We start from the raw sequence: 21,324 nt of genomic DNA on the forward strand, positions 1-21,324 counted from the left end.
TAACTCTTATTCAAAGTAATAATAATCATAACATCAGCATAGACGAGGTACATATCTCTTCTCCAGTACTGAGGAAATAACATTCCTATGCTCATTTGTCCAACAAAATATCCAAGAACTTGTTCCAACACATTCTCTTCCCAGATTGTCAAATACTGATGCTGCTTTGTCACGCCCCTAAGCATCTCATGCAGACACACAAGGTACCCTTAGTTTAGTACTGTGTGAGAGGCATTTTAAACACATTGGTAACATTGTGAAGTGTTTGCAGTTCAGTTAGTTTTAGGCAACAAAACTATTTGGTTAAATTTAGGAATTTAGGAACTTAGTTTGGGTTAAAATAAGTACATAATGTGACATATGTCTTATGACACAGGTCACATTGCTAACGGGAAGTGGCTTAAAACTTTAAAAAAGTCAACAGTGACTCAATCCCAAGTCTCCTGAGTGACAATCCTGGGTATGACCCATCCACCCAGACCTCTTTCCTATGTGGACCTTGTCACTCTGTATACTAACCAAGGTGGCAAAAGTACACACATTCTTTACTCAGGTAGAAGTACAGATATTTGTGTAAAAAAAGACTCCAGTAAAAGTAGAACTACCGATTAAACTTCTTTACTCAAGTTAAAGTGAAAAAGTACAGACTCTGAAATGTACTCAAAGTATGAAAGCAAAATAGTACTGTCTTGGTTTCTCTGAAGGATATTTCTACTGGCTGTTTCTGTGCAAAGCTAATATAACTGAAACTTCAAATAGGGTTGAGTCTCCTTTTCTTTTTTTCAAATTTTTTTTTTTTTTTTTTTTATGTTTTTTTGTATGCTGTATACACTTGTCTTGATGTTGGGAAAGCGTGCAATGATTAGAATTACGCTCAAATGCATCAAAACTAAAGTAATGAGCCTGTTTTGAAAGTGTAAGGAGAAGAAAGTACAGGTATTTCTGTAAAAAATTTAGGGAGTAAAAAGAAAAAGTTATAAGAAAAAGAAACACTCAAATACATAAAAGTAGCAGATACCTCACAAAAATACTTAAGTGGATGCAGATGGGTTATATTGAATGAGACATGGCAATGTGTTGCTTGTTCCTACTGAAAGTCTCAATTATACTGCCGTCACACTCCCACCCACCTTGAAACTTTACCTTCCAGCTCAAGTGGCTGCATACTAAAAACTAAATAAGAATTACAACACAAATGTTTCAACACTGATGATACAGCAACTAAATTTTTAACACCAATAGGGTGAATAGGCTGAAATGATTATGTGTATCTAAACACGTTTACAATCCCAGAAATCTTTATCCAATCCTAAATCATCAAGCAAGTAAACATTAACTATGTCATCTCACAAACACATAGACATGTTGTATATAATTTTACCAAGATGAGGATAGGGGACAGAGAGAAAGAAAGCATGCAGACTAGAGAATGACGTTTTGGCTGACAGTTTAATTACAGTTTCCTATAAGAGAGTGAGTCAGGGACAGACTGAAGAGAGTAAGGGAGGGCACTGTAGTGCAGCAGTGTAGTCTGACATCTGGACATTTCACATCTGGACCTATCAGGAGAAATGACTCTTCAACCTACAAGGTAAGCTTCACTGGTTTATACATTGTAAAATGTTTCACAGTAGCATTGGTACATTCAATTCAATTCAAATGGCTTTATTGGCATGACGTAACACTGTACATATTGCCAAAGCAGCATTATCTCTTCACTTAGAGTTGGTAAACTTACAGTATGTAAGTATGTGGTGATCTTTGTGAAGACAGCTGTTATCAAAATGAATAATACATCAAGGTGTGATGGATAACAGGAGTACAGTGAAATACAGCCAAGACAAACTCAGAGGTGAAAAACCGGACTTTTCCCTACCAGTTGAGACAAGTCTTTTAGCATTATCTATTTTCTAATTTGTGCTCTGCTGACACAAAGAAGCAGTAATATATGTGTTGACTGAATGGGAAATTGCCATACACTCATACACTGCTCATGCCTCAAATGATTGTTATTGATGCTTAACACACCCCTTCAACCTTCTCATATATGTTAAGTAGCATTTAAAAATACAGTTGTCTTTGACGTAATGGTTCAGTGCAAAACTGATTCGTGTAAGATGATATCTTATTTTGTGCAGAGCAAATTCAAACAAGCCCAGGGGGAATTTGGGCGAACAGAGCCAGACCTGTTGTTCATTATAACAACATGGTACACACACTATACACAATGACTTAGACACAGGAAGACTGGAAATACCTAATGATTTATCGGTGAAGGCAGGGTTGATAGGATGTGCATGTAAAGATTGCAATGCAGCAAATAGTAAATGCAATAGCAGTGAGATTTACAGTATGGAAATATGGAATACACCGCTCTGTTTTATGATATAGGTATGGATGTGATGTAGGATGTGGTTGGCACTCAAAGAGCAAAGCTGATGTTCCGCTGTTTGCAGAGGCTCTATTACTAAAGTAAATGCTCAGGCATGTTGTTATGGTAGCTTATGTTATTTTAGCGCAGTTCAAAGCTCACTGCTTGAAAGTAACAAGTGGTACAAGCAGAGGCTGCGTGTTCAACTCTACTCCTGTGGAAACATAAAGGCCAAGTCCAGGGATGACCACATAATGAACATTTCCACCGTGGGTGTATAGGCAGACCCAAACGATCAGAACAACATGTCACACAGTTGAAAGAGAAATACAAGGAGATTCATTAATTAAACAATTGATAAAAACTGTGCATATGGCTTGACCATCACCTTTGTTGTTAATCATATCAGTTAACAAAATTTCCTCAAAAGAAGCAAAGGTTTAAATACAGGTCCTTATTATATGTTGTCTTTGTTAAAATGGTTTTCTGCAGAGAGTTAGATGCAGAGAGTTAGATGAGAGAATCAATGCCACTCTTCTGTCTTTATGCTAAGTTAGGCTCACCAGCTCCTGGCTCGTGCTACATGTTTACTGTACAGTCAGTGCAACTATAGTTACTAACTATAGTTAGTTATAGTGTAACTATTGACAAGGCATTTTCCACAAAATGTTGCTTTAATGTCAGTGTTTGCTTTATGTTCTCCACAGCATCCCAGATTTCAGCACCACAGCTGTATATGGAGACCAAAACAACACCAATGGCACTGATTGTCCTGAATCGGACCTCTGGGAGTGGCTCAACTCCGGGCAACCGGTGTATATCCTATTCATCACTGTGCTGGGAGTCATGTTTAATGTGTTTGTCGTCATGGTTTTCTGCCTCCACAAGAAGGCCTGCACTGTGGCTGAGATCTACTTGAGCAACCTGGCTGCTGCTGACATTGTTCTGGTGTCCTGTTTGCCCTTCTGGGCTGTCAACACATACAACGATTTCAACTGGCCTTTTGGTCTGTTCTTGTGCAAAGTCGTCAACCTGGGCATTAAGATGAATGCCTACTGCAGCATCTACTTCCTCGTTCTGGTTAGCATAGATCGCTATGTGGCACTGGTGCATACAATGTCTCATGGTAGAATGCGTAGGCCAAAATACGCCAAACTGGGCTGTCTGCTGGTGTGGGGTCTTGGCTTGCTCTTGAGCAGCCCCACACTCATCTTCAGAGAAGTGAAACATTTCCCAGAGTATGGTGTACATGCATGCTTTCTGAACTACCCAAACCACACTCTAGCGCTTTTCTGTGATGGGATGTTGATTGTTTTTAGCTTCATCGCCCCCATTTCGATTATCTCATTCTGCACTCTCAAGATTATTCAGGCTTTGAAGATCCAGGCAATAGAAAGGTTCAATGCTGAGAAAACAGAGCAGAAGGCCACCACTCTAGTGCTAGTGGTCCTCCTGGCATTCCTAATCTGCTGGGTGCCATTCCACGTGGTCACCACACTGGACGTGCTGACACGAGCTGACGTCTTTGGAGGGTGTCACCTCACGACTGTCCTAGACATCTGCAACCAGATTTTCACCTACTTAGCTTTCTTTAACAGCGTTCTAAACCCCATCCTCTACGTCATTGTGGGAAAGAACTTCCGGAAAAAAGCCTGGGAAGTCTTCAAGCAGTGGAGGACTAAGAAAACAGGGTCTTCTGAGTCCACACGATCAAATGGGTCCTCTACATTAAAGACTATAGTATAAAATATTGCTTTCAAAAGCACTGTTCTCCTCAGAAATAGACTTTGCAGAAACATAACGGTGGTGGACAGTCACTTAGTAGTTTTCTGCCAATGTAAATGATTCAGATGATTCGTAATTAGGTTTGTAGTGGATGTAATTGTGTAGTAATGGGACCAAATTACCCTTCAAATCAATCTTCTTAAAAACATTACCTCTAGCATGAACTATTTTTAGAAAATGTAATTATTTGTATATGGCCATACAAATCTTGTATGAATGTTCCTTCCTAGAGAAAGTGGTTATTTTTTATATGTCACTTATTATAAGCTTGACCACATACAATTGTTTTTCTCACTTTTATAACGTTTTATCACATGCAATAAACCACAACCCTTTGTTACAAACAGTGGCAAGTAACAGTATCGTGAATGTATAGGTGGTGTGATCTAAGTCAGCCTGGTTGCTGTAAAATAATTTATGTAAATACAGTTTTCATATAATGTCTTGTATTTCTAATAACTCCTATTGTAAATAGAACCAGTATTTGTTTTTCTATGTACATAACCATCAAATAAAGCATATGAGTTTATGGATATCTTGTTGAAACTTTATAATGCATTTAAATGTTTAGTTGAGCAAAAACCCCAGAATGTGCGAGGGACCCAGTATCTGCTTGCTAAATGTTTTCTGGTGTTTCTGACTCATTGTCTGCAGAGTTAAAAACAGGATTCTGTAGAAGAGTTTCCACAGTGACAGAGAAACTTGATTCTTTTTGTTGGCTGTATGGACATCACATTCTACATTTCTGCACACACCACCATTTAATGGCCTGCTGTTGACTCATTGTGGGCTGTGGGCAAGGGTACACCCCTATTTATCCCCAAAATGAAGGCATGTCTTGCCAAACAGGAAACCTTTGTTAGGAGTCAGGCTTCACCACCAATGCCAGGGTTGGAAATTGTTGGGGAACAAAAAACATGAGGGCAGACAAAGTTATTTCAAAGTATGCCAAAAATACACCATTTGACCCCATTCCATGTGTTTTTGTCTGCCTTTCAGGATTTTTCACTAAATTCTTGCAAATCTAATGCTGTGTTCCAAATAACACAATGAAGCTAACATTTGACAAAGATTTAAAATGTTAGACAACAGAATGGTCATCAAAATAAGACAAATTTAACTTAATAGACTTTAAAGTTAAAGTGTAACTACACACCCACCCCCATGCAGCAGAGATATTTGAAATATTTGGGAATATTGATTATAACCCTAATTAGTAACATATTTGATTTGAATGCACAACCTTTATTATACTCTATAAAGGAAGAGTGTAGAAGGTGGTCAACCCTGCCTCTGTCCTTATAAAAGTGCTGAAGATGAACATTCTCCCAAGATTTTTATTTTCTTCAGTTCCTCTGTATATTCCAACATCTTGGTTTGATAATATAAACAGAATGTCATCTTTTTTGTGGATGGGTAAAAGCCTCTCAAAACTTCCCAAAGAATACCTTGATTACAATTATGAGACAGATTCAGGTCTTTAGCACCAGTCAGATGCACTGGTGGAGTGTCAGGATGTAGCTTTAACTCTGCTGTTTACCATGGGATCATCATCAAGGAAAAGATTGCAGTCCAGTGGGCTTCTACATCCGTCAAGGGTCCAAAAGACTGTGTCAAAATAGAAAAATACTGAGTTGACGGTTAGCAAAAACTATCGAAAGTCCTGTGAATTATGTGTCTCAATCAGCATATATTTGAATATGGCTTCACAGGCTCCCACTCAAGGGTGGAGGCTGGACGCCCACCTCTGATTAGAGGGTGTTAACGTTTGTTTTTTTATAGAAATATCATGACTTAAATTAGTCTCAGACAGTTGACTCTGTCAGCATTGGCCTTGCAAAGTTACGGGTTGATTGAAAACAGAAGATGGCGTGTTGAGTTTGTCCTTTGGCAGGCAGAGACCATGTGCAAAATGAGTTTAATTCTTCTGTCTCATTTCTGATTGGTGCAATTTAAGATTTTATAATTGCCCCTTATTATAATTGATTCAGCTCTCCCCTACTCCTGTCAGTAGTATACCATGCAAGTTGACAGCATGTCTCCAAATAAAGCCAGCCTTCAAATGTCAATCAACAGCTGCTATGTGACGCCTCGCCAGATGCTTAGAACTTAGAAGCTTAGTCTAAAAATAGTTTTATCCTCTTACCAAAAATGGAAATATTTGCCTCACATCTAACTTTATACTGCATTAGACAAAAAGTGACTGGGGTTCAAATTTCAGTTGGACTAAATTCTAATTCTGTGTATTTAATCATACTGTATGTGTTTGTCCATGCGGGTATGAATGTGTGGTCAGGGTCCTTATCGATCACAGACATGCTGCATACAGTATCCGTTGCTAAGACCTCCCTCTTTGACGATGGTATGTGTGTGCTCTGACTGATAAACCACTATTATCCACTCCATTAAATCTATTATCCCTTCACACTTTAAAACTCAAATCATGACATGACGGTAGCACCACATACATTAAACCTGTGTTGACACAGTTAAAAGCTTTTACTGGATGGTGTTCATTTTGAACACACCCTTATTTTTTCCTCTAAAATCGCTGTTACTGTGCTACAGCTTTCACAGTGATCCACAATTCACAAGGTCGGTTACTTATGGAGAGTGCCGCAAGAGCTGAGGTTGTCTGCAACCACACAGATGCATGGGATTGGGTTTACACCATGCAGCCTGCCTACATGTCCATCATCTGTCTTCTTGGAGTGATCGGCAACTCCTTTGTGCTTAGTGTGTTCTGTCTCCAGAAGCGACGCAGCTCTGTGGCAGACATCTACCTGAGCAACCTGGCAGCAGCTGATCTCCTCATGGTTTCCTGCCTGCCGTTCTGGGTTGCAACCATAATCAACAAGTTCCACTGGAGGTTTGGGGAGCCCATGTGCCAGCTAATCAACATTGTCATTGGGATGAATTATTATTGCAGTGTGCTGTTCCTTACGCTTGTGAGTGTGGACAGATACCTGGCCCTCACTAGACCCCTGACCCAGGGGAGGGAGAGACGGGCTTTCTGGGCACGTTGGATTTGCTTCAGTATCTGGATTGCTGGGGTCTTGCTCAGCTTCCCTGCTATCCTCTTCCGCTCTGTCCAATTCTTCCCTCATCTGGGCATTGACGCATGCTACCTAGCGTATCCCCATGAAGGCTGGAGACTGCGCTACAACATGACTGTCAGCATAGTAGGCTTCCTTATTCCTGTTCCTATTGTATCCTTCTGTAGTTACCACATAACTAAAGTCCTTCAGAGCAGCCAGAAGATGAGAAAAGGCAGCAGTGGCAGTGTGGAAAGGAAGGCTGCGTACCTCGTTCTTGTTGTTCTGGCTGTGTTCGTTCTCTGCTGGCTGCCCTACCAGATTCTGATCTTCTTGGACACTTTGGATCATTATGAAGTTGTCTTTGGATGTACGTGGGCACACGTGTTGGACATTGGCAACCAGTTAGCTACTTATCTTGGCTACAGTAACAGCTCATTGAATCCTTTCCTGTATGTGATTGTGGGGAAGCACTTTAAGCAAAGGGCAAGGGAAGTGTTACGACTTGTGCTGTGCAGGAGGAAACAACAGTGGCGGAAGTCTGGTCATTCCAATGCCAATCTTAACTCAACTAAACAAACTGAGAGTACTAAAATCTAAGTCTACACATATAGAGAAAAGTTTGACCAAAAGCAGCTGACGCTCATTCGCTTTCTTGCCGAAGGCCAGAGAAGACAGTCGATACCACTCTCATGTCTATAGGCTAAATAGGAAGCTATAGCCAGCAACCGGTTAGCCTAACTTAGCATAAAGACTGGGAAGACAGAGAAAGAGAAAAGCTAACTAGCTTCAAATTTACCATACATGCATGAGAGTGGTATCAGTATACTGATCCCCACCAAGTAATCTGTTGTGATGCAAAAGAATTTCTGACTGATATTTCTGGGAAGTAGTCCATGTCAGTGAAGCATAAAAAAATTCTTGATTAAACTGTATAAAAGTTCAAAGTAAAATATTTCATGTGAAATTATGCCGCTTCACAGTTTTGTTTGTGATACATAACCTCCAGAACTGTTAATGTTAATTAGTGTTTTCCATTATACTGTGTTGTGCTTGTTAATCTTGTTCTTGCTAAACAAAGCTGAAGTGGGCTGTCTTAGCAAAGCTTAATTTGGTGCCATCTCTCATGGCTGAAATCTGAGCATGTGTTATCTTTTTTCTAAGCAACCACCAGGATTGTTTTTCTAAGATATTGGAGTTCTGGAGAATCTTGAACCCACGTTGGAACTCCAACAGATGACATGAGAAAGACATTTGAAGTGCTGAATCCATCATGTTTGTGTGTAAGCCTGCCACTGTAGTATACACTGTATGTATAGAGTGAAATATAACTTTTCCTTCTGCTCTATCAATATAACCCCAAAAAAATTTGTAAAACAAATATCAACCACTGAGCAATTCCAGAAAATAAATGGTCCATTAAGGCGTTTAAAAAATAATTAAACAACCAAACAATCAACAATGTATCAGTGTTAATAAAGTATCATATACAGTTATGAAGAGGATGGAGTGTTGTGTTGTTTATACTGGAGGACAATGAACCAGATTCCCTTCCCTTTAAACTGCATGATTGTTGTAACTTTGACCATAAAAGGGATGCCACAGCCTCAACTATACTCATTTTTGGATAACACTTCTCATTGCAGACTGACAAGAAATGCTGTTTATATTTTGTCTTCCATCCAGTTTGATTGTTATTTGGTTTTAGACCATATCAAGCTTGTTATTGTTGCCATCTCATAAACCTGAGGCAGGATGTTTAGAATAGATAAGGAGAGGATTATACGTGAATTAAGGATAAACTGACGTACGGATAAGTCCATTTTTGTTTGCTTACTTATTTAGTCAAATATTTAGAAATTATTAACTGTAGATAAACATTGTAATGTTCATAAATTGATTAATTACTGATCAAAGCATTGACAGAGGTATTACAGACTGTGTAAATACGCAATAATCCTGTTGATGATCCTGTCAAACGAATAGATACCACATTTGAATGAAATGCTCCTAATGCATTGAGGTAATCCTCCATTTGGCCTTGAGGAATGTTATGATTACATGAAAACAATCTGTATCAGTATCACATAAGTGATCATTTTACTTTTTAAGTAGTACAACAATGCTTCCTTAGATATCTCATTTGTAAGTAACACTTTTTCTTTTCTGAAGTCTGCAGTAGTGCTGATGACGTCCAGTTTTATCTCCTCTCCAGCACATATGGTGTACTTCAGTTTCCGTCTCTAACATGTGCATAGGCCGAACTCTGACTCCTTGATAAACAAGTTGATATATTGAACTCCTTGGCCGAGGGTGTGGAAGAATGCAGTTATATACAAAAACATTCGTAGCAGAACTCCCCTCTGCCTCGCTGTGTACTTTTACCGTGAGCTCAGTGTACACAGATGAGCCCTGTTGCAGACGTGCCTTTTTCATTAGCATTTTGACCATAAGAGGAACCTTTTCATGAAACGTACGGTAAGAACTGTTCATGTTTCGTCCTGTGTTTTGTTCTGAGCATTAAAGTCTGTACTTGAAAAATACTAACAGGTGCTACACAGTCTTCACAATGTTTCTTGTCATATTTCTTTTTCTTGTTGTTCTAACTCTAATTGCATCCGAAGATTTATGGCACAACATGAAAACAATACACATTACAGACGCTCTTACTGAGACAATTACTGAAAAACTGATGAGCAACAGTTATTCTGTGAATATTATTATATAAATCTTGTTAAACTAAAAGGGAATAAATAAATTTGTTAATGTGTAGTTTCCTGTTTTCATCTGCAGATCCAAAACAGCCTAACTGTGAATGAACATGTCACCATGTTGGCAATATTTGTTCGTTTATGTATCATTTTACAACATGTTTTAATTATTTTATTGTATTTAAAGTGGAAATAACTTTACATATTCTGTTTTATTTCCGGTGCAGTAGTAATCACATATCATCATGTGTTTTAAATCAAATAAGAGCATTTTACAGATGAAATCTATTATTATTTTGTTTCCTAGTCCATGGAGCCAGTCAAGTTTGTACCTGTGGAAAAACTGTGGTCTGAAAACACCAGTGCATTTCTGCCATCAGAGTCTCCGATCTCTGCAGAATGGGAGATGGTCCAAACCATCATCCCCCCATACATTTTCTCCATATCTCTGTTAGGTCTTATCTTTAATGGCTTTGTCTTGGTGGTGTTCCTCGCCCACAAGGACCGACTGACTGTAGCCGAGATCTACCTGGGCAACCTGGCACTGGCTGACTTTATTCTCCTATGTGGCCTCCCCTTCTGGGCGATGAACATCCTCAACGACTTTAATTGGCCATACGGAGACACCTTATGCAAAATGGTCAACTCCATCATCATCATCAATTTCTACACCAGCATCTACACCCTGGTCATGATTAGTATTGACCGCTACCTGGCACTTGTGAAGACCATGAAGGCCAGGTGGCTGAGACGGACACTTTATGCCAAAGTGATCTGCTTGATCCTGTGGATACTAGGGATCTTACTGAGCACACCAACCATGGTTCACAGAAAGGTGAAGTTCATCAAGGAGTTCGACACAATGTCCTGTATACTTGATTATAGCCATTACAGCTCTTGGAAGTTGGCCCATCAGATTCAGATGAACGTGGTGGGCTTTGTACTCCCTGTTCTGGTCATTGTTTTCAGCAGTCGAAACATAATCATGGCTATAGCACAGAGGGGGGAGAGTGTAGGTTTTCATGACATTAATGACACAAAGGCCACAGCGCTGGTGTATGCTGTCACACTACTATTTTTACTGTGTTGGGGTCCCTTCCAAGTATTCACTTTCTTCGACACACTCTGTGATTTTCACGTGTTGGATGAGGCGCTGTGGTTCCACACACTCAATATAGGCGGCCAGGTTTCAGTGTATCTAGCCTTTCTCAACAGTGCTCTGAACCCACTTTTGTATGTCCTCTCAGGGCAATACTTTAGGAGAAAAGTTAGCGCCATCTACAGGAGGACGAAACATCACCGCAGAGGGTCAGATGTGACAACATACCAGCGCTCTGTTGTGTCCACTTACATCAACAGAACTGAGCACATTAAGCCTGTGGTCATTTTTTATGCAAAAGATCAGATGTGACTCTTCCTGACATCTTGACCACAACTTCCATTACTTTTTATGGAAGTGATGCAATATACAGGATATGAGCCTCAAATTGTTATTTCTTGTCTTCTAACACAATAATAATTCTGTTATAGGGTTATACAGCACTATCAGGGGATGTTTAATACTGCTTTGCGGAAATAATGGACACAATCAGAGATAATGGACATAAACTGTTGATGAAAAGGAAGCAGATTTTATGTTTACAGTCTCCATAAAGACACTTACGCCTTTCTCTGTGAACAAAGATTATGTGTATCCGACTCTGTCTCTTTCAGCTGTTGCATACTGTCCATTCTTTGTCTTGACTACACAAAGCAGTTTACACTCTTTGCCCATCTCCCTTGTGTACATTTACATTTTACAGTATATCTAGACATGTAAACAAACCATCTGTTCAATAGTTACATACGTAGTTATGCCAGTTTATATTAAGTATCAACACCCATTACCAAAGCATATTGAATTCACTTGAAAATTTATTTTTGGTTTGTTTTTCGGAGTAATTTATTTTTATGGTTGGTTTTTCTGAGTAATTTGTTTCTGCTTTTTTGAATATTTTTTTTTCTGTTTTTCTGACAATTCTTTTTTCTGAGTTTAGAGAGCATTTGAAACAATAGACACATTCATTCCTTTATTGAGAGCTCAATTTAACGGAAACAAACATGACCAGCTTCTTTAGTTCAATCAAGTTTTACTTTGATCTGGGTTTAAGACACTGGGAGATAGTCGTCTTTAAGTCATATAGATGGTATTATCATTAGTTTGTTGACTCTACGCAGGCACCTGAGGACTTTGTGGTTGTTCAGAAGGAAAGCCCATTCAGATCTGCTAGACATAGCAATGTTTCTCCAGGATCAGCTGGACAGATATGGCATGCTCCATGGATACAAGATGATGCATTTGAAATGCATTCAGGCTGGCTCCGAAAAACAGAAAAAAAATACTTTGTAAAACAGGAAAAAATTACTCAGAAAAACAGGGGAAACATTTAGTCAGAAAAACAGGGGAAACATTTAGTCAGAAAAACAGGAAAAAAAAATTGTCAAAAAAAACAAACCAAAAAATAAATTACTCAGAAAAACCGCAGGTTTTTTTTTTTTTCAAGTGACTGCAATACGCTTCTGTACTTAAGCTATGATTGTTTGTTACTGGAATAATTTGTATAAACAACTTCAATGAACACCTGAAGTACTATAATAAATAATAAAAACATTAATCATGAATGTTAAGACATGATGTAAGGTATTACCTGTTGGAGACTTTGTTGAGTAAAATCAAGTTAACAGGTCCAAAGTGATGAATTTACCTACTAACATTATCACACTTAAAGGAGCAGTGTGTAGGATTCAGTGGCATCAAACTCTGAAGTTTGTTTCAACCGAGCGTGTTGGAGAAACTATGGTGGCCTGTGATCATGAAGGCAAAGAAAATACAAAAATTCTTATTTTCAGGTGATTACATACTTATGAAACGGCAAGGAATGTCAGTGCAACAATGTAAATTTTAATAAAAATAAGAACAGTACTCTTATCCATGGTCATTGTAAACTCAGTCATACATCAGCAATGACGCCAATGCACAAACACTGCAGTTCCATGAACAGCTAATTGAGGCTGCAAAAGTAAGTCGATGTTCATAACCACCCACAGCAACCCAACTTCACACCAGAAAAAAAAATTTTGTTGTTGTTTACAGTCTGGTTAAACGGTTTTAGTTTATATAGCTAAATTCCATGTTTATGACAACTCTATGTGGGATGAAATTGTATTTAACTCACCCATCTAAATTATATTAAGGCTAAAAATTATACATAATTAAGGATGTGCCCACTTTGAGGGACGAGTGGGTGCTGTCTCCGGTGGCTGGTTTCAGCAACCAGGTTTCATTTGGCCCACCTAAGCTCCATCCACACTCCACATCTTTGCTTATTTTTGGATTACCCTGGTGCCAATGGAGTCAGGCACTGCCAAAAATGGTGATGGCCATAGCCAACCACTCTCAGCTTTACAATGGCTTTCACAAACCTATGGGGGACATTACAGAGACTACATCCATATGTGCTAATATGGGTCAGCCATTTGGTCTATGTTCCAACTTGAGATCCATTTCCAGCAGTTTATTGTCTAAATCTAATTACATTAACAACCCTAGTTAATTACTGCAAGGCTTTGTTTTGGCCTGATTTAATCTTGTTTATGCCCATGCATTGTACTGATCATCCCATTTCCCTAGCTTGCTACGCCTTTCATTCCCTGGAAGTGTATTTTATGAAAGTTTTGTGCTATGCAGGCCAAAAATCTGTGTTTTCTTTCACTCAAGAAAATGCAGAGAGGTTTCTAACTTGTGTTGTTTTTTCTATCCTTTTTTGTAGTTTCAGTGAGCACCGTTAGAGCTATTGCAAATACTCACTATTGCCAGATAGCTATGAACATGTTTACAATCATACTTTGGTCAGTATGATTGTAAAACATGTATTAAATTGCATTCTATGTAGTCTTAAGAAGTATTAAATTTAACTTTATGAAACCTTCTCTTTTCCTCTATCTACTTTTTAAGTTTCACACTTCACAAGTTCTGGTTGTGACAGTGCATGAACACACAAGACAGTCTAGTTCTCATACACTACTAAGGACTAGTGCCTAAAAGGGAATTTAGATCTGCCTGGAACTGGAGAGTGAGGCGTTTCAGTGTCTGGAAACAAAAGCAAACATTCAACCCGCTGTTAAAGGTTAAAGGTGGTTCACTCAAACACAGAACCTCAAGTTCTCATGACCTGCTTGTAAATATTTCTTGTGTATATCTATGGAATGTTCACCCTCTTTTACAACTATATCAGTCTAGTATTTTTTAGAGCAACAGAAAAAGGGAGTGAGCACATGCCAAGTAGGAGTTCCAAGGATTCTTCTGACGTCATTTTCCTTTCTTCTTTAAGAGAGCGGGTCAGAGTCAGAGACAAACAGAGTACAGTAGCAGACGTGTGGAACAGTGTGTATTTGGACATTTTACAGACATGAATTTAACAACGGAAGGAGGAAAGACCCTTGTGCCTACAAGGTATGCAAATATATTACTTTTCTATGTTTTACCATTATTCACAGTAGTTAAAGAGCCACAAACAACAACATTGTATAACCTCAGTAATGTTTTGTTCTTTAAAACACTGTCTGTGAATGACAGTATGCAGACGCTTTACAAAAATGTACCAACCTTTATTAAAAAAAGCTATCTCAAACAGAAATCTAGAATCTAGACAGGGCATATTAAGGAGTAAATATCAGAGAGATTTTAGTGAGACAGAAATTTCTAAAAGTTTATTTGTGTCTGGCTTATACATAAATACAATTACATACATGTATTAAATTAAATTGCATTTATTATGATGAATGCAGTCCTTCAGATGTAAATACTGTCAAAGTTTGTGTTATTCGCAATTGCATGTGTATGGCTTATGTATTAAAGACAACACAGAGAAAAGTTTACTGAACAAATACAACAATAGTTACAACAACAAGAGGAACCTGACATACAACAAATGTTCCCTCACAGATTAGATGCAGCAGAATTGCAGTTCATGTTCAGTGCTTTAACCCGACGCAGATATTATTCCATTATTTCTCTTTCTTTTCTTTCTTTCTTTTTTTTGAAAATGATCCTATCCATTATTTAAAGCACAATGGTAGTCTTGTTAGTATATCACATCTGCAGAATATCCTGCCCTCTGCATTGTTTATTTGCCAAGTCTTCATTATTTTAAGGTTTGTGTCTCAGGACAGAGCACCTAGTATCAAATGAATAATTATTTAGTCGTTAACGAAAGTTGGAACATTATTTATTAATGATTTGTTTATCAGTACTGAACAGCTAATAAAGGACATACAATAGAATAATACATTTGATATTTTGTGCATTCCAGGTGTTATCAATAAAACAGATGTTGGGTTGCTTTGGTTTCATAAAGAAAAAATAAAGTAAAATAAAAAATATAAATATATAAAAAAAATAAAAAATAGATAGTTAACATGCAAAATTAAAAAGTGATATTTTTTTAAATGTAAGACTTTTTTTTTTTTTGTTTGTTTGTTTTTTACAAAAACTGTCAACTCCAATAGTCTTTCATTACTTCCCAAAACATCTACCTTGAAATCAGTGGCCAGACCACAAACTGCCACACCATTGTTTGTTTTATTTAATGACTGTAATACCAGTCATACCACCCTTATCTATAATCACCTTCTCTGGTGACTGCAATAAACAGAGAACATAACTATTTTACAGTATTTCATTTCACAGTTGACAGGCATTCAGTATTCAGTATTACTAGATAAAGTATTACAGTATCTCACAGTGTTCCGAGTCACTCAGGAGTAAATGATTAACAAAACGTTGTCCTTTGTCTCTCCACAGTGCCCCTCCTGACTGTTCATCTTTAGACTCTGACGATTGGACCAAAACTGGGATGCCGGTGTTCATCCTGCTGATCACTGCGCTGGGGATTGTGTTTAACGTGTTTGTGCTCGTGGTTTTCTGGTTTCATAAGAAGCCCTGCACCGTGGCTGAGATCTACTTGAGCAACTTGGCTGCTGCTGACCTTGTTCTGGTGTCCTGTTTGCCCTTCTGGGCTGTCAACATATTGAATGGTTTCAATTGGATTTTTGGTCTGTTCCTGTGCAAAGTTGTCCACATGGGCATAAATATGAATGTCTACGGCAGCATATACTTCCTCGTTCTGGTTAGCATAGATCGCTTTATGGCACTGGTGCATCCGTTGTCCCAGAACAGAATGCGTAGGCCAAAGTATGCCAAACTGGCCTGTCTGCTGGCGTGGGGGTTGAGCTTGCTCCTGAGTGTCCCTGTGATCATATACAGGAAAGTGAAACCTGTTTGTAATATTACTTTTTGCGGCTTGGATTTGGAAGAAAAAGATGCCCGGCTCCTTGACTGCATGCTGACTTTTTTCAGCTTCATCATCCCCATTTGCATAGTTTCCTGCTGCACTGTCAAGATTATTCAAGCTCTGAATGGCCGGTTAACAGAGGGGTTAAACCAGAAAACGGAGCACAAGGCCACCACTCTGGTGCTGGCAGTTCTCCTGGCTTTTGTGATCTGCTGGCTGCCATTCCACCTGGTTAAGTTGGTAACTTTGTTCCCAAGTCCTGATGTCCTGAAGGGAAACCACCTAGACAACTGCCGCTACATCTTCACCTGTTTAGCCTTCTTCAACAGTGTTCTCAACCCCATCCTCTACGTTATTGTAGGAAAGAACTTCCGTAAAAAAGTTACGGAACTCTTTAAGCAGGAAGACAGGAGAGTGTCTTTCAGTACGTCCTCCACACGCACCTCAAAACTCATGAAAAGCATCAGAGAATAAGGTGATCTGCAGGACTGGGATTTGTTTTTGAGGACCAAGGGCATATTTGTTTTGTTTTTTTACACTTTCACATAATAAAATGGGCTGTTATTTGCACAGATGTACTACAGGAAAAATAGTTGAAGTTATACCCACAATATGTTTGTGTAGTCTGAATACACAGGTTTTATTTTCTGTTTCACCCACAGTTTGCAAAAAGGTGAATTTGAGACTTACTTGATTAGGAGCATGATATACCCTTTTTACGATTACCCATCAGATTCTGCTTAATATGATTGTTTGCTGTGGGTGGAACATAACTCAGGGTTTTCCTTAAAGAAGTACACCACCATAAAACATTTTTTTTTTACCTAATTATATGACTGTACTGTGATGATGCTGGTGTTAGGTTGAAAAGGTTGAAAAAGGCTCAATACGCCCTCTACTGTTTTAAATCACCCTCAACCCCATATACCCAATGCTGACATAGAGTCGACCGTTTAGGACTAATTGACATCAAGACATTTATATGAAAAAGAAGTGTTAATGCCCACTAATCAGAGGATTGGAGGGCATTAACACCAGCCTCCACTTTGAGTTAGCTCTGACTACCAGTCTTAAACCTTTCTCAGCACATTCTGTGATGTAGAGATAGTCTCACACTTCCATATGAAAAATCCGGTTGTGGTGCATCTGGCCTTTCTTAACATTCTCCTGAGCCCATTTAATTCTCTGGGCAACACTTCAGGAGGAAGGCTAGAAGTCAGGAAGGAAGACAAGACATGATCACAGGTAATCATACGACCATATATAAATGCTCTGTTGCGTTTATTAACATCAACTGAAGAAATCATGGATGTGGTCTTTTTTTGTGTGGGTTTATTTTTGGGGAAATATACAAAGTATAAAATATGTAAATGCATGATTTTGAGATTTCAGAAACTCTTGTGACAAAGTATCCAAAAAGCCTCTAGGACCAGACAGCTTAGAAAGAAAGTGAAGAAGAGTCCCCGTAGACATTTTACATCTCTGACACATAGCAGAAACTCCAAAATTAAGCTTATAAGGAGTATTATTATATGTTCTCTGTAAGATTTTATATTGAAAGTGTCTGTGTGGGTGTGGTACTGGTAATGCAAGTGATTTCTAGGATATTTGACACAAATGACCTAACTGCTGTGTGATCAGAAATGCTTTCAGCCTTAACACAATAATAACGCTGCTCCATAATTTAACAGCACTACCATACTGTGTTATATATTACAGAAGTAATGGGCAGATAATGGAAGTAATGTACACAAGAAATGGAAACTGTCTCTGTCTGATACCGCAAGGGTTTATCCTCTTAATATGACATTTTAATGGTGTTCCATGCCTGTCTGTGTGTATCCCTGTAAATATGTTTTTCTGTACTTTTACATGGTGTTACTCTGACTGTCTTGTGATATTTACATGGTGTTACTCAGGCTGTTTTGTAATATTTACATGGTGTTAGTCTGGCTGTCTTGTGATATTTAAATGCTAAATTCCCAAAACAAACCCTGCCATTGTTTACATATGTCCATATATCCCTTACCATTGTGTATAATCAACTCCACTATCTACACTTTGTGTATACATTTGCATGCTTGTACAGTTTGTTGCTTTGTACATTTTATTTACTATTCAAAGTCACAGTAGCCTTCAGAGTAGTGACTCACACAGTCATGCCCGTGTCTCTTTACAGTCTAAACACAATGCCACTGTCGCTGAAACAACCTCTGTGAATGAACTCAGACACATTTTGCATAATCTATGTAATGTAACACCTGGAGTGGCATAATTGTAAAAGACCAAGACTATTATGCTGGTATACAAATAGATTTACAGCTATGTGAGTTAAAAAAAAAAGACAGAAGCTTTCCATGATGAATGAAGTTCCTTCTTTTTCAGAAGTATGTTTAAGAAATTGATTCCATCAGAAATATCTGTAATTTCTGTTTCCTTTAAATAATAAAACATAAATATTAAATTATAGCTTGTGCCTTTTTCTTAGTCCCCAGTATAACAGTATATTAATTTATTTAGTGAATTGTTTTTATATAGTCATTGAGGAGGGGAACAACAGATTTCTGTTTTAAAGGGGAAATGTGCCGACTCTACACACCAAAGTCTGTTTACAGGTCTTGGGGAGTACTACTGCATATGGGGGGGAGAAGTTTTACAGAGCCTTGTACAGCTCCAGAAAGTCACTTGGCAAAGTGAGTTTACCAAACATCCGCCTCTGCACAAGGCCAGACTACCGAGGCTACATTAGCAGCAACTACCATAACACACCTTGCTTCTAAAAATCAGGCACTAAAAAAAAACTGATGTTTAGGTATACTTGAGAGTTGATGTGAGCACCAGCACGTCCACCATGCCTTTATTTAGTGAGCTGGGGTTCCTGAGTATTAGACTAAAAATGGACTTGGATGGAGCCAACTCAGTGAGCAGGATTGTCAGTGTCAACAGCATCTCAACAGCAACTAGATGACTATTCCACTTGATGCTGCTTTGCAGGTTGTCTGTGCCTGGCTTGTCTCAGGAGCATAATGCTTTGCCATATTTCACCTTAATGAAATACAACTGAAGTAACAGGATCCTCCACTGCACCACATTGGCACTGATGGCAGGAGATGATACAATATGCAAATGCATGCTTTTCCTGCCAAGTCCAGAAAAGCCTCCATGGGTCTAGACTAACCAGTCTTCACCCGTTTGCTTTGTCGAGGGATTATCCTTTATTTAGGTTAAAAGTAGCAATACCACAATCTAAAAATACTCCTCATACTCATTTTAAGTAAAAATCTGCATTTAAAAGCCTACACTATACCTAAGTATTACCAGCTAAATATTTAAAATATCATGAGGATATGCTATTATGCATAATATCATTCGATTGTAAATACTACAATCATTTTACTGTTATAGTCTACAAGAACCCCTTCAAAAAGTCTGTCATTACGATTTTGTTTTAAATTGTTCTCTAAAGTTTTATCTCTTTTTTCTGAAACATTGGATAATTTCCCTCCTTTAGGCCAAGCAGTTATTTAAATGAAATAAAAAATCTGAGAAGTTCAGAAGGGAAATGTCTCTTTGGTTGAACAGCTGACAACTTCAACATCTGAATAATAAATTACATAATAATAAACTTTATTTGCATAGCACTCATCCAAACAAGGTTACAAAGTGCTGGACCAAATAAATGAGATCAAAACAAACCAACAACGAAAGATATAAAAATATAAGTAACCATACAAAACACAGTTAAACCATGGAGAGTTTGGAAAAGGTTGAATATAAATGTAGTGGCGAAAAATGTACAATATCTTGTACTGGTAAAAGTATAGTAGCATAACGTATTATCTCAGATTAGTACTTAATCAGTGCAGTACATCCACAGTAATTAGTAAATTTGCTTAGATACCACCACTGCTGATTTGATCCTATAGTTGATGATATAGTGTGTGCTGTTTAAGAGCCCCTAAGCAAGGCAATATACAATCTGTTGCATTGTCTGGATGTTCCTGCTGATCACAAGAACATGTAAATCTCACCGGCCGTTCAAGTTTCCAAACTTTAAAATAGGCTACAATTTAATCTTTGGGTTCATCCTGTGTCAACGCTGGGGAAATAAAACAACATCCACATTGAATGCACTGGACGCTGTTTTCATTTTTAGCATAACCAAACATGTTCTGCCTGAAACTATTTGCATTGCAGAGCTTATCTTATCCAACACAACACCGAGCTTCCATTTCCTTTCACATTCGAGGTTTGATCATCATCAAGTAAGAATGGATGCAGCTCTCCTCAGCCAGACAAACTCAAGTACATCTAACTCCTGCACCGTGTAGTCCTCGGTGGAAAAGAACATGTATCCAACTGTCTATTCTCTTTTTTTTATTGTGGGATTTCCGGCTAACTGCCTGTCTCTGTATGCAGCCTGGATGCTGATGAGGAATGGGAACAGCACGGCAGTCTACCTCGTCAACCTGTCCATCTCTGATCTGCTCTACACAATCTCTCTGCCAGTTTGGATTGAGCTGGCCCTGCAGAGGCCTGTGGGTGGTCTCTGCAGTTTGGTGGCTGTAATCATGTACAACAGCTTTTTGTAATCATGTACAACAGCTTTTAGCCTGCGTCTGGGCCACGAAGCTCAAAGATCCATACCTGGTCACAGTTGCCACGACCACCATAAACAGTACAATGGATCCTATAATATACTGTTTAATCAATGAGAACGCTAAGAACAAGATTAGGAAAGCTGTAGAGAAAGGTAGGGGAGTTCTTTTGAGGGGAAGATGGTCAGACAGGTCTACTTCCTAACAACAGCATTATATTAAGCATTTCATTTTAACCTGTAATTGTGAATGAAATGGAAACTGTGAAATTGTGAGACAATCAACAATAAAAGCAAACATTTAACCCGCTGTTAAAGAGTTGGTTCACTCGAACACAGAACCTCAAGTTCCCATGACCAGCTTGTAAATATTTCTTGTGTATTTCTGTGGAATTTTCACCCTTTTTTATAACTATATCAGTCTAGTATTTATAAAGCAACAAAAAATGTACCACCCAAGTTTGTGTAGAACCTTTAACACATAGTTCAAGTA

General features: G+C 38.4%; 3 protein-coding genes across 4 annotated transcripts; all 3 read left to right on the forward strand.

Moving 5' to 3' along the window:
• Positions 1-1,317: 1,317 nt before the first annotated feature.
• On the forward strand, positions 1,318-4,689 carry LOC127361407 (B2 bradykinin receptor-like). Its single transcript, XM_051395997.1, has 2 exons — positions 1,318-1,591; positions 3,079-4,689. The coding sequence occupies exons 1-2, from the start codon at positions 1,572-1,574 to the stop codon at positions 4,115-4,117; spliced, it is 1,059 nt and encodes a 352-aa protein (XP_051251957.1). The 5' UTR covers positions 1,318-1,571; the 3' UTR covers positions 4,118-4,689.
• Positions 4,690-6,762: 2,073 nt separating this feature from the next.
• LOC127359103 (B2 bradykinin receptor-like) lies at positions 6,763-7,821 on the forward strand. Its single transcript, XM_051392826.1, has one exon. It carries the CDS (start codon positions 6,763-6,765, stop codon positions 7,789-7,791), a length of 1,029 nt encoding a protein of 342 aa, XP_051248786.1. The 3' UTR covers positions 7,792-7,821.
• Positions 7,822-9,516: 1,695 nt separating this feature from the next.
• Positions 9,517-18,698, forward strand: LOC127359836 (B1 bradykinin receptor). Of its 2 annotated transcripts, XM_051394091.1 has the most exons (3): positions 9,643-9,669; positions 14,273-14,394; positions 15,745-18,698. In XM_051394091.1, exons 1-3 carry the CDS (start codon positions 9,658-9,660, stop codon positions 16,706-16,708), a joined length of 1,098 nt encoding a protein of 365 aa, XP_051250051.1. In that variant the 5' UTR covers positions 9,643-9,657; the 3' UTR covers positions 16,709-18,698. The 2 variants fall into 2 exon arrangements, with proteins under 2 accessions (XP_051250044.1, XP_051250051.1); XM_051394084.1 differs by lacking the exons at positions 14,273-14,394; positions 15,745-18,698 and adding an exon at positions 10,210-12,569 and having other exon boundaries at positions 9,517-9,669.
• The last annotated feature ends 2,626 nt before the right edge of the window (positions 18,699-21,324 follow it).

This window comes from Dicentrarchus labrax, unplaced genomic scaffold (assembly GCF_905237075.1).
Source record: "Dicentrarchus labrax unplaced genomic scaffold, dlabrax2021, whole genome shotgun sequence".
In the NCBI taxonomy this organism is placed as follows: domain Eukaryota; kingdom Metazoa; phylum Chordata; class Actinopteri; family Moronidae; genus Dicentrarchus; species Dicentrarchus labrax.

Coding starts and splice junctions, on each gene's coding strand:
- LOC127361407 (XM_051395997.1), top strand. CDS start 1,572: ATGACTCTTCAACCTACAAG. Junction 1,592..3,078: donor ATGACTCTTCAACCTACAAG/GTAAGCTTCACT, acceptor TGTTCTCCACAG/CATCCCAGATTTCAGCACCA.
- LOC127359103 (XM_051392826.1), top strand. CDS start 6,763: ATGGAGAGTGCCGCAAGAGCTGAGGTTGTCTGCAACCACACAGATGCA.